This window comes from Onychostoma macrolepis, chromosome 17 (assembly GCF_012432095.1).
Source record: "Onychostoma macrolepis isolate SWU-2019 chromosome 17, ASM1243209v1, whole genome shotgun sequence".
NCBI classification, from domain to species: domain Eukaryota; kingdom Metazoa; phylum Chordata; class Actinopteri; order Cypriniformes; family Cyprinidae; genus Onychostoma; species Onychostoma macrolepis.
The window spans coordinates 3,672,651-3,686,336 of NC_081171.1; the positions used below are offsets into that span (position 1 = coordinate 3,672,651).

The 13,686-nt window shown below is 36.4% G+C and overlaps 2 protein-coding genes across 3 annotated transcripts in view; one reads left to right on the forward strand and one right to left on the reverse strand.

Moving 5' to 3' along the window:
* The first annotated feature begins 218 nt into the window (after window positions 1-218).
* plaat1l (phospholipase A and acyltransferase 1-like) lies at window positions 219-2,518 on the forward strand. Its single transcript, XM_058748313.1, has 4 exons — window positions 219-435; window positions 520-649; window positions 1,494-1,747; window positions 1,905-2,518. Exons 1-4 carry the CDS (start codon window positions 427-429, stop codon window positions 1,968-1,970), a joined length of 459 nt encoding a protein of 152 aa, XP_058604296.1. The 5' UTR covers window positions 219-426; the 3' UTR covers window positions 1,971-2,518.
* Window positions 2,519-11,494: 8,976 nt separating this feature from the next.
* Window positions 11,495-13,686, reverse strand: part of ephx2 (epoxide hydrolase 2, cytoplasmic) — a 32,137-nt gene continuing 29,945 nt past the window's right edge. For both annotated transcript variants that reach the window (XM_058748306.1, XM_058748307.1), the window contains one exon: window positions 11,495-12,159. In XM_058748306.1, coding sequence (XP_058604289.1) covers window positions 12,075-12,159 — 85 coding nt within the window. In that variant the 3' untranslated portion in view covers window positions 11,495-12,074. The remainder of the gene's footprint in view (window positions 12,160-13,686) is intronic.

Here is a 13,686-nt window from a genome sequence, read left to right on the forward strand (position 1 = left end):
CTTTCCAAATGATTGACGTGAATAAAAAGCACTGCAATTCCAGTCACAGTTGATTGTTATGTCTATTCCCTTAGTATTATTCACTCAGACATTCAACAATCAATATGCAGTATCATACATTCACAGATAGCAATAATAAAGGCCTTCATTTGAATGTCTTTTCTGGAGGCACTGAAGGAGAGTTCCTGGGTGTGTGTGTTTTTAGAGACAATCGTACTTTACCACACTAGTCTGTAGGATTCGCACCACTAACCTGAACTTTCGTTGTTCTTGTAGTTGATAATCTAACAGGCTTCCCCCATAAATCTACCCGCTGGCATTTGTGATATCAGATGTGATTAATGCTTCACTGCTCTTTAATGAAGCACTTGCTGTACATCTCCAGCGTTCTTGACAGTAAAGGCATCGATAGCACAGCGAACACCAATGGGACTGGTGAGCATTGTTTACGTTCTGATGTGATCGTGTTATTCAAATCTCTTTTCGTGATATCTTTTAAACAGTTTTGTTTTCTTTCAGAATAACTCTCATCCGAAGCTGTACCCCGGAGATATTCTTGAGTTTCCTGGCAACAGTTACTTTTCTCATTTTGGCGTTTACTATGGTGAAAGAGACGGAGTTCCTTATGTGGCCCATCTGACCATCAGAGGTGAGTCTGTGTGGTCTTTTAAAAGAGTAATCCACTCAAAAAAATTCGGGGAATTTATTCACCTTCAGGCCATCCGAGATATAGATGACTTTTTTTTATCAGGACATTTGGAGAAATGCTCACCAATGGATCCTCTGCAGTGAATGGGTGCCGTCAGAATGAGAGTCCAAACAGCTGATAAAAACATCCCAATAATCCACAGTCCATCAATTAATGTCTTATGAAGTGAAAAGCTGTGTGTTTTTAAGAAACAAATCCATCATGAAGATTTTTGTTAATTGTGGCTAAAATACGAGCCCTCTATTCATTATTTATTCATTTAACTTTAAACCGTCGCTTCAGGACAAAATATGAGTCAATAAGCCGCTTCCAGTGAAAAAGTCCATCTCCTGTTGCCTCTCGCAACAAAATCCACACACTTATTTGTTTAGAGTTGCTTTGGACTGGTTTTGATTATAAACCTGTGCTTATTTCTCTCCTAATTCACTGGAGAAAGAAATATAATGAATAGAGGGCTCGTATTTTAGCCAGAAGTAAGTTTCTTCAAGATGGATTTGTTTCTTACAAACACACAGCTTTTCACTTCACAAGATGTTAACTGATGGACTGGAGTGGTGTGCATTACTTGTGGATTATTGTGATTTTGTTTTTATCAGCTGTTTGAACTCTCATTCTGACGGCACCCATTCACTGCAGAGGATCCATTGCTGAGCAAGTGGCGCAATGCCACATTTCTCCAAATCTGATGAAGAAACAAACTCATCTACATCTTAGATGACCTGAGGGTGAGGACGTTTCCAGCAAATGAAATCTTCTGACTGTTCTCATAACATCTCTTTTCAAGATTCAGACACCAAACTCCTCCTTTTCGGCCGAGCTATAAACGCCTCTGTAAAGCTAGACCCGCTTGACCTAGTCGGGAAAAAATACAAGGTAAGAAACTACATGGATGACAAGCATCCACCACGAGATTTCTACGTTCTCATCAAGCCGGAGATCGATGAAATCATGACGAAACCCATCACCTTTGACATCCTGTTCAACAACAGCGAACATCAGGCCACAATGTTACGATACGGGGTTAAAAAGTCAGAGCAGGTAAACCATTCTATACACAAAACATGCATTTAATTTGACATTATGACACTAACCTATAAGTATGATGAAAGTGTCAATATTAGCCTCTCATTTTAAAATTCTGAAAAACATTGGTAGTCAAGAACTTTTCAGTAACTTTTTTGAAAACTGTTTCCAGATTGAAAAAGTCTATTCCAAGATAGTTCCCACCTGGAAAGATTTATTTGAGAAGAAAAAGATTTGAGAGCCACATCTTCTGCATGAAGACTTCAAGATCATACAAAAACTAAGTTCCTATTTAAAAAGATCCTATGTCAAATATACATGCATAACTTAATTGTTTTATTATTAACATTATTTGATGTTAAATGCAATCTAAACAAGCTACATAATCTTTGTTTTTGTGAATGCATTTGGTGTCTGAATATTGGATATTTTCAATAAGCGTCCACAAGGAGGCGACAAAGAGTTTGGATTTAGAATAAAGGTAAACAGCAGAATTTAAACCCTAACCCTAACATATCTACATTAACTAGCAGAATGTCTCTTTCACAAAAATTAACTTTTATTATTACTGTTGTTATTTTTTACGTTTTATAGTTGGAAGGGAAAATATCTATGCTATATTGTGCGTTTCTCATTCATAGCTAATATGTAGAATTGAGGAAATTAAATGTCTCTGGCCTTTTAGATTAATATAAATTTGATATATAATCCACAGATTTTCATGTGCCATGTTTGAATGCAAACTAACATTTTGTAAAACTAAGAGTGTTTATTAAAATGGCTTCAACCAAACTTACGAGTCATTTCTGATCAATGCATTTTTAAAAAGCATTAATTTTAATTTCAATTTTTTTAAATTAATTTTTTTCCAGTTAAATATTTATTTTTTATATGATTGAATTAATTTATTTATTCTCATTAAGTATTTGAGAATACCTATATATTTACAACTTTTATAAACTGCAAGCCGGTATAAACATAATTTGACACCAGTAGAGGGCATATAATCATCACGACAAAGACTGAAATAAAAAAAATAACTGTAGCTCAGTGTGTTTGGATGATCTTGTGTTCACTGTGGCATGACGGAAAAGGATGCAGATGTAGGTGTGATAGGGACAGTTCCCCAAACAGAAGGTGGCAGAAAAATGACATACTAACCATTAATGCCAGCAGAAGCTTACAGCTAATCTTCCGCTATTTATTAAAACCAGTTTTAATGAGTAATAAAAGAAAAGCTGTTCAGATGCGTTTATGAAGCGTTCCCGTAAACATTAGTCAGCCTTGCGCGACATTTAATTTCTGACAGGAATGAAAGGAATGACGTTCAATGAACTGAACTTGTTTAACAGCATTTTTCTCAGTAGCTATCCACCTTTTTCTTCAATGCGGAAGTAAGCCTATGGGTGAGACTTCCGGTTCATTAGCCGCTATAGATAAATAACGAGAATAACAACGTGTAGTAAACGGTAAAATTGTTTGGACTACAAACCAGTGTGTTCATAATTCATTAAAATAATATCGTAAGACACAAATGTTCAATATCAAGCAGCAAAACGAACTGTTTTGTACAGCTAAAAATAGCTGGACGCGGATGAGACCGGAAGCCAGACCCATAGAATTTATAAATGGCCGCGCCCATTTTAACGGCAAGAAAAAGGTGGATAGAAAAACTACATAAAAAACAGGTTTCAAAGTTATGAGTTGTGAAAATTACGTGATCTATGACCTTTACACAGTGCTTACCATTGTAAAGACAAGTCGCTCACAGCCTCATTTTGTTAAATTCATATGGCGGTTGTTCGGTAACCATAGCAACAGAAATGTTTGCCGCTCCAACTATCGGACGACTCATCGACACAACGTATGTATAACTTATGTATTTACAAATCACACATATTTCACAAAAATAATTTAGCGTTTTGTGTAGAACACTTTTAATGTTGCTGGCGTCCGTTTATTTGCGCTAGTAGCACCAAAATCTGTTGACGATCTATTGTGTGTCGACGAAGCTCAACAGATCGAACATTACAAATTAATTTTAAAACAATGAGACATCCTTAAAGTCTTTATACCTCTGCTAAATGTAAGGCCAAACCTTCTGACAGCCAGTGTAGCGGTGACTTTAATAACAAGATCAACAAACCTCGAGCTCTCCAGAAATAATAATCATCATCCCAAGATCGAACGAGAAAAGACGCCGTCCTAAGCCTAGTAGCCTACTTTAGAGGTGGATTAGTTCTTAGAAAATCAGGAGGGTTCTGTGAATCAGTCTTAAGATGAGGTAGCAAACACTAGACCCTATAGCCTATTTTAACAAAGAAGGACCATAAACTAAATGATCTGAGATCTAAAGATCATCTGGCCGTGAATTTTATTACAACAGGATCTTTAATACAAATTCTTTAGCACACAGAAGAATGATTAATCCAGGGCAAATAGTTCCGCATTATTGAAATGAAGACTGGAAAATGCATTTGTTATTGTGACGTTAAGTTGTGAATAATGATTAGGCTAGATGACATTTAATGAAAGTCTTCAATCGGAGAGAAAAGGCAATATATCGGCATATATACAGTATATGTATATATATATATATATATATATATATATATATATATATAGGACACGTAATTATATGTCTTCAAACTAAGAGAAAAGACAATATTGAGAAGACAATTGTAAATAATGAATATTTTAGTACATGTCTTGCGTTGAAGTGGACTGGTCACGCATCAACATTTGTTTCTGTTGTGTATGCAGACCTACACTCTTGGTAATGTGCGGCCTGCTTTGGTTTTTGTACATGGTAGTTTGTCGTTCCTTTTCTTGTTTTTTCTATGCCCTTCAACAGACATCAATACTTTTATTTATTTTGCTTTTCATTTAAAAGTATTATGCATCTAGGTGGATTGGTATCTAGGATACATACTAATGTTTACATGCCACTGGCAGTATGGCATTGCTTTTGTTTCTCTTCACTTAGACAGAATATTGGCATTGCGAGCACACAATGCATGTTCTGAATATTTTATCATTAAATGTGAACGGCCTAAATTCTCCTATTAAGCGTACCCGGAAATTAGAATATTTGCATCGTAAATCGATTTCCTGTGCCCTGATACAAGAGTCTCAGTTAAAACAATGTGATGTGGCACGTTTTCAAAGCAAGTATTACAAACTGGCAGCCTTCTCTTGTGCTCCTAATAAAACTGAGGGGGCGCTTATCTTAGTCGATAGGAAGTTACATTTAACTACTGAACATACCGGGAATGATGATGAAGGTAGATTTGTTTTTATACGCTGTGAAATACATAATGACAGGTTAGCACTGGTCTCTATTTGAGACCAGACAGTGCATTTTTCACAAATATTTCCAATATATTACTTGAGCAGATTGATTGTCCTTTAGTGATGGGTGGTGATTTTAATGCTGTTTTAAATCCTGCACTGGATAAATCTCACCCTGACACTACAGCTAACCCATCCTCTAAGTTATTGAATAAATTTATCACTGAACTTAATGTAATCGATCTTTGGAGAATCCAGAATACTACATCTAAAGACTTCACTTTTTTTTCTAATAGACATAAGACTTTCGGATAGATTACATATCTCAGCCCATCTCTAATTTCATCTAACTCTTTCATCTCTATATTACCAATTTTATTGTCTGTTCACTCTGCAGTATTATGCAATGTTCACCTTTCCAACATTAAGACCAAGGCCACTTGATGGCATCCTAAATAATACATTCATTCAATCGCTAAAAGATCATATGAAGGAGTTTCTTTAAATGAATGTTTCTTGTGATGTAGACCCTCAAATATTGTGGGAAACGACGAAGTGTGCAATACGAGGATTCTGTTTATCTTTTTCTTCTGCTCTTGCCAAAGCAAAAACCCGCCAATTTACACAATTAGAAAATAAGATCCAATTATTACAAAACTTACAAAAACAAAATTATTCTGATCAACAAGCTACACGTATTCCTCTTTTAGGGAGGACAATCGACTTACTTTCACTATGGAGTTCCCTGGGCATCCCTGGGATTGGATCGCACCACCCTCTGGTCGGCCATCTGTTTCTTTAATATATAGTAAACTTAATGATCACACTGCAAAGTCTCTTTCTATTATATCTATCTGGAATCGTGAATTAACAGATTTTGATTTATCAGTTGACTGGGAGAGGGTGTGGTCTAATCTAATCTTAACTTCTAAAAACTTGGCTCATCGTTTTGAAATCACATTTCAAAGTCATCCATAGAGCATACATAACTCCTTACAAGAGGTTTAAAATGAAACTGCAATCGACTTATAACTGTCATATCTGTAACACTGTATCAGCAGGTACTTTTCTCCACATGTTTTGGGAATGTCCAACTGTTGTCAATCTAATCCAGGTTTATGTCTTCTCAATGACGATTTTAACTTCTGTATAAATTCATTAAAGAAGAGAATGTTGTTTGCGGGTTTTACAGCTGCAAAGAAGGCAATAATACAAAACTGGTTTACTCCGCACATGTGTGCAAAAACATTTTGGATTCATAGCCTCCTTAAAATAGTGACTTGTGAATGTACAACAGCATGAATCAACAAGGCTAAACCTAGTACCATTGACGCATGGCAATGTTTTTCTTCCAACATTTTGGACTATATAAAGAAATGACCATATAAAGGTTTTAGCAAAGCAGTGTTTTCTGTCCAGTCTGGTCTCTTCTGGTGTTCGTTGGTTGTAACCTTTTTTTTGCCTAAAGCCATTGCAGTGAACAGAGATGTGCAGGTTACTTTAGTAAGACGTCAGTGAAAGAGTCAAACTAACAGGCGCTTCAGAATCATTTGCATAATTAATTATTCTAAATCTTACTGCAATGTTTTGCTTTAAGAAAGTCAATTAACTCAAACAGTCAGTGGAAGCAAATACTCTCTGTCAGAAAGAGTTGTGTGTAATTTAGCTGTCTCGTTGTATTAAGTATGATATGACATTTTAATACTTCAGCTGGACTTTAAATCACAAGCTTTCCAGTTCTTGGATTCAGATCAAAGGATACCTAATTGTTTATGGACTAAGCTAATTTATCAGCTCATAAATGGCTTTTCTTTTTAATATAAAGTTAGGGATTTCATATTAATCGTAATCACTGTTTTGACAGCTTGCTTTTTTAATATTACAGAACTTGTGTGAAAATCCCTTTCTATAATTATAAAAGTTAAATAAAAGCAAAGACGGAACAATTGGCAAATAGCCTACTCATCTAGTACATGTATCAGTTCTCTATAATAGAAATCCATCTGGGAATAGAAAGGAAACGAACCAGAACCTCAGTTTCATCTGTTAAGGGTTGTCTCTATTGTTTGCAATATGAATGCAAGATTAAATCACATAATAAATTCATTGTGGCTGCATTAACACATAAGAGCAAAGCTAGAGCTCAAAGAAATCTCTCACATCACTGGAAATAATTACACCAGCACACGTCAATGAAAAAAAAAATAAATTATTACTGTGTCTTTTGAATGAATATAAATAGAAATAATCACTTAAGCTTAATAGCTCCTAAAACTCAAAGATAATTACAGATAAAAAACAAAAAACAAAACAGCTTACTCAAGCTCGAAAGGAAATACACACGGGGAATGTGCTAACTGCTTGAGGACTAATAGTGTGGTAATTTCCACTGACATGATGAGTTTTAGGATAAATGGACATAGAAATGGACTCGTCACCACGTGAAGAGCCAAGAGTGTTTTTGAGTGGCCGCACTAAGAGGTCGGACATCACGTCTGAGCATCACATTCACGTATTTTCAAACAGCCAACAGCATGTAATGACAACCTGGATAACAACCAGTCAGCTTACATGGATCTGTTGACACAAGCTAGTAGAGCAATTCCAGGGCAAGAATCAGTATTACTATCACTCATACATTTGAACACAATCCATGCTCAATCACAGTAATACTGACAAACACCTGAGCATTTGTGAACATGAATGAATCCTTAAATCGTGTATTTTGTTGAGGAGAGCTGTTATGTTTCTTTCCTAAATGATCGAAATTACAATTTGAAAGATCCAACACTTAGTCTGATCTTTTAATCCTAGCCTCCATGAAGCAACTGCTCTGGTAACCATTTCAGAAAACATACAAATCTAGTTTTTATCATTGTAAAACGAACAGCTATATTAAAGGAATAGTTCACCCAAAAATGAAACTTTGCTGAAAATATACTTACCCCCAGATGAGTTTGTTTCTTCATGGGAACAGATTTGGAGAAATGTAGCATTACATCATTTGCTCACCAGTGGATCCTCTGCAGTGAATGGGTGCCGTCAGAATGAGAGTCCAAACAGCTGATCATCACAATAATCCACACCACTCCAGTCCATCAGTTAACATCCTGTGAAGCTGTGTGTTTGTAAGAAACAAAGCCACCAATAATTTTAACTTTAAACCATCACTTCTGGCCAAAATACGAGTTCTTAATCCATAATAATGCTCTCTCTAGTGTCTCCTCAAGTCCTCTCGTCTGAATCAGGAGAGAAACATGCACAGATCAAATCAGAATCAGAATCAGAATGAGCTTTATTGCCAGGTATGTTTACACATACGAGGAATTTGTTTGACAGAAGCTTCCACAGTGCAACAGAATGACAGTGACAGAACAAAAACACAGATAATAAAAAAATAGAACAAGTAAATAAGGAATAACAATATACAAATTGACAATTGCATGTACAGGTATATTACAATAGATGGTTTTGTATGTACAGGTATATTATGTGCAGATTGAAATGTAGACTAAGTATGTGTGTTAGATAAATAAGTGCATAAATAGTGTGTGTTCCACAATTATTGTCAAGTGTTCATGAGATGGATTGCCTGAGGGAAGAAACTGTTTCTGTGCTGGCCGTTCTGATGCTCAGAGCTCTGTAGCGTCGACCAGACAGCAGCAGTTCAAAGAGGGAGTGTGCTGGATGTGAGGGTCCAGAGTGATTTTGCCAGCCCTTTTGCTCACTCTGGATGAGTACAGTTCTTGGAGAGTGGGGAGGGTTGTACCAGTGATTCGCTCAGCAGTCCGGACTACCCTCCGTAGTCTTCTGAGGTCAGATTTGGTAGCTGAGCTGAACCAGACAGTTATTGAAGTGCAGAGGAGGGATTCAGTGATGGCGGAGTAGAACTGTTTCAGCAGCTCCTGGCAGGTTGAACTTCCTCTGCTGGGCCTTTTTCACAATGGAGTCTATGTGAGTGTCCCACTTCAAGTCCTGAGAGATGGTGGTGCCCAGGAACCTGAATGACTCCACTGTCGTTACAGTGCTGTTCGTGATCGTGAGTGGGGGGAGTGCAGGGGGGTTTCTCCTGAAGTCCACGATCATCTCTACTGTTTTGAGCGTGTTGGGCTCCAGGTTGTTAAGTACTGTTTACAAGTGAAAACAGTTCAAACAAATATGTAGGAGTATTCTGATGAGAGCAACAGGTGATTTTTCACTGAATGAAGCGTTATTACGGATTATGGTCTCATATTTTGGCCAGAAGCAACAGTTTAAAATTTAGAAATGCCGGTTTAGTTCTTACAAAAACACAGCTTTTCATTTCTCAAGATGTTATTTGATGGACTGGAGTGGTGTGTGGGTTACTTGTGGATTATTGTGACGCCTTTATCAGCTGTTTGTCATTCTGACGGCACCCATTCACAGCAAACTGATGAGCATTGTTGATCCATTGGTGACATTTCTCCAAATCTGTTACAATGAGGAAACAAACTCATTTACATCTTGTGAGTAAATTCTCAGCAAACTTTAATTTTTAGTTTGAACTATTTCTTTAAAGGCCACGTTTGTTGGGTTTGGTTGGATCAGTGAGTTACTCCTGTTGGCGTCTGTCGCCGTTGGTTAGGGTTAGGGTTAGTTTGTTTTCACCCAAGTGAACATATGTTCAGTCAGCATTTGCTGGTGTGTTGGGGCAGTGTGAACATGCCAGTTATTTTTCGTAAAATTCTAAATCCAACGGCCAACTTGTTTGTTGGCGTTTGCCTGTGCAGTGTGAATTGGCCTTAACGTGATTTTCTATAAAGCTGCTTTTGAAACAATATGTATTGTGAAAAGGGACTAAAGTGAGAGACTAAACTGGCTTGCATTTGCAAAGTTTCTAAACAATATGTGCAACTTACACTTGGAACAAAGAGTTTCACTAATAAAGATTTTTTGAAATGTCTTGAGCATCAATTGTCATGGCCCTCAAATCTGCTGCTAGCCAGCAATCTCCATGCATCACCTGTGGGACTGAGCATTTTGACCTGGTTTAGTTTGTCCCTTGTGCACAATAAACCTTGGGATCAGAAAAGCCTTGAGTTTCAGCAGAATCACTGATGGAGCATCTGTCTGTCCGCATTCTTTCATCTGATGAGTATAAATAGATACTGTCAAACAAGATGCCATTCTGAAAGTCAACTTATTTTTACATTTTCTGAACAATATGTGAGCATCACATATTTAACACACATTTAAATTTTGAATGTGAATATACCTCCATATTTAGTAGTTGGGAGTTTCATTTTAATGGTTTTGTTTGGCAAGATGAATGCAGATTGATGCATATCACATGCAACATTTAGGTGTTTAGTTGGCATTTTCAGACAATTCGAGGGTACTTTTTTATTAATAATCTGAAAACTGATCAATAAATTAAAATCCATGTTATGCATCCATGCTAATTAGGAAAACATATATCAAAAATATTCCATCGTTACCAAAATTGCCTCAAACTCTAGCTGAATATGAATATGGTGAATAATTAAAGTGCATAATCACTAACCAGAAAGTATAATGATCTCTTTCAGTGAGTTTTCAAAGCAGAAACTTAACTCAAATCTTAGCAAACAGGAAGGATGTCGAAACACATTCTCTGTGCTCTTGAGAGTTTAGACACTGGCACTCAGAGCATAATCTAAGGCTAAATGAAGGGAGCACGACTGTCCCTTTAGAAAACAGCGAGTCGCTTGTTACTGCACAAAATGACTCCTTTGTATGTGAAATCATTTCCTTTTTGAAATGAAGCAGCCGCAGCGGTTCTAGTGCCGCTCTGCCTACCTCTCTACACTCTCATTATGAAACAGCAATCTCAGGTCAAGGCAATCAGTCTGCTTTAACAAAGAGAGCGGCTGCTGTTCTTAAGGATGAGACTGTGCAGTGACTGTAATCGGGACTCGGGAGTTAACAGAGGATGCTTTAAGAGTTCAAATTTATTGATTAAAAACTGATGTATTATAGGTAGAAATTCAACTATTAAGACATTACTGATAAAATTATGCTCAGCAAGGTTGCAGTTACTTGATGAAAAATACAATAAAAACAGTAAAAATGTGAAATATTATTACGATTTAAAATGTTTTTTTTATTTGAATATATTTCAAAATGTGATTTATTTCTGTGATCAAAGCTGAATTTTCAGCATCATTACTCCAGTCTTTACATGATCCTTCAGAAATCATTCTAATGTGCTGATTTCCTGCTAAAGAACCATTTCTGATTGTTATCAGTGCTGAAAGCAGTTGTGCTGCTTCATATTTTTGAGGATTAACAGATGAATAGAAAGTTAAAAAACAGCACTTACTTAAAATAGAAACCTATTGTAACATTTTTTTTTTTAATTCTAACTGACCCATTATTAATAAAATATAATGATAGCAGATAATGTGAACAGTGAATGAGAAATATTTTTGGGAGTATGTACACAAAAGAAACAAATTGAATACACAAAAATCCTTAAAGATTGGCTTTATGTTTATAGAACTGACAGTGAGTAGAAATGACCACTTCTGTTAAATTAAATTCTGAAATCAACTTATTGACTGATGTCACTGATCAAAAAAAATGGCCAATTAGAGTAATTGGTCTGGTCAAAATATCAATGTTTGAAGCAAACATAACACTATTAATGATTTTTCTAAAGCAGTATTGATTCAGTTTATTACAATGCAAATGATTATTTATTGGTTTTATTTTGCAAAGCAAAGCTGTTAATAAAAAACATTCATAATAAAATGTGACATTCATCAATATTACATTAAAAAGGCAGTGGCTATCTACACTCAGTGCAAACAGTGGCAGATGCTGTTCACACGAAATGTAAACATGAGCTCAGTTGCACTATAGACACTGCCTTAAAAATGAATCTTCATTACTGCAGTATATTAAAAAAGACTTCATATAAAAAGTACTGGACTACTGAAATACACTCACATGACATTGAACTATTATTATGCAATCAGCAAGCCTGGACATTAGTGCGCTGTAGCTGGGCGCTCATTTGCCTGCGTACAGTTAAATCAAGATCATGCTCTCATAACTTGGGATGAACAGAGATAGAGGCTTTCTGGTGTGTTTCCTTCAGCCAGGAGATGAGGATTTTATTGAGCTCCGCAGGCCTGAAGAGAGAAGAGGAAAAAGAGATTGGACTGATCTGATCATGTGATATAACCTCAAACGACTGTGACATTAAAATAATTAGTGATGCTTTCTATCACTGTGGCTCATGATGAGAAATCAGAAATGAAGCACCTCAACAAGCTCAAATGCTACACGCTCAACTTTAATACTTGGCAGTGTTTGATTTCTCAAAACCCTTAATGCTATTTAAATCTCATCGCATTTAGCAGACCTCAGTGAGCACATTTCCTATCTTACACGAAAGGTAGTAATAACCACAAACCAGCTTCACAAGAGAAAAAACACTCTCAGAGGCGCATAAAAATCTTCCTCGCTTAACAGGGTGTCATTGTCTTACGGGGTCACCGGGTCACGTCTCGTGTCCTGTTTTGGAAATGAAGCCAGGCGTTTTCTGACAGGTTCAGAATGTCAGCGTTCATCTATTGATTACTGAAGTTCAGCGGAGGGTGGAGAGGGTGATGGAGGTGGAGGGGTCAAGAGACGTTAAAATAATTTACGGCCGCAGGGGTTGCGTTATCGAGCCGCCGGGTCAGTGCGGAGAGGACGGTTAAATCACGCTCTGCTCTGATAGCAGGACGACTAATTAGAGAACATTAACCACACGACAAGAACATTACCATAAAACCACTGTCATACAGAGGAGCTTTGAGAAGATGGAAAAAAAAACATTTAATTACAAAGTATTTTTGTCTTGTTTTCCAGTGCACAAACATCTAATTTACATTTACTTGAGAAACAAAATGACATAAGAAACGAAGTCTTGTCTTCTGAAAAATCTATCAGAATGAAGTGAATTTAAGCTTAATATATATTATATATATATCTTAATGATCCTAAAAAAGGCTTTATTTTCCATATGCAAACTTACATTTACTTAATTTTGATTTTTTTTCAGAAATCTAATATCTTCTATCTATTCACAAAAAAATCAGATCTTGATTTTTCTTCTCAAATAAATGTATCTTGATTTAAGAGTGTTTAGATATTTTACTGAAAAAAAAAAAAAAAAGACTTGAGTAGGAAATTCTTTTTTTTCCAGTGAAGTGACACTGTAGGATTGTGGCCAGCCAAGTATATGTCAAGTAAATCTGATAGCTGTATCTGAAACAGCCGGTTTACCAGAATAAAGCTCTGAAATGCCCCATGACCTGAATGGAAAGAGCCGTTGGTGGAGTGAGATACGCATCAGGTGGGTTTGGTTTCCATTTTTGACTTATCTGACAGCATCTGCTAACCGTTTCAGACCATCTTTCACACTTTAAAGGACATATAAAGTGCACTTCACCCTTCAGCCAACACCGTGGGTCAATTTTAGGATAACGGTTTCACAAAAACCGAGTTCATTTTGTAATATGCACATGAAATGGGCTGTGGACGGTTGTTAACTAGTTCCGGGAAAAGCATTGGAAACAGGACAAATATTTAAAAAAGTAATGCTAAACTTCCTCTTATGAAGTCTCTTATTATGTAAGCCTACAGAATAATATGCAACCTAATTTCTTTCT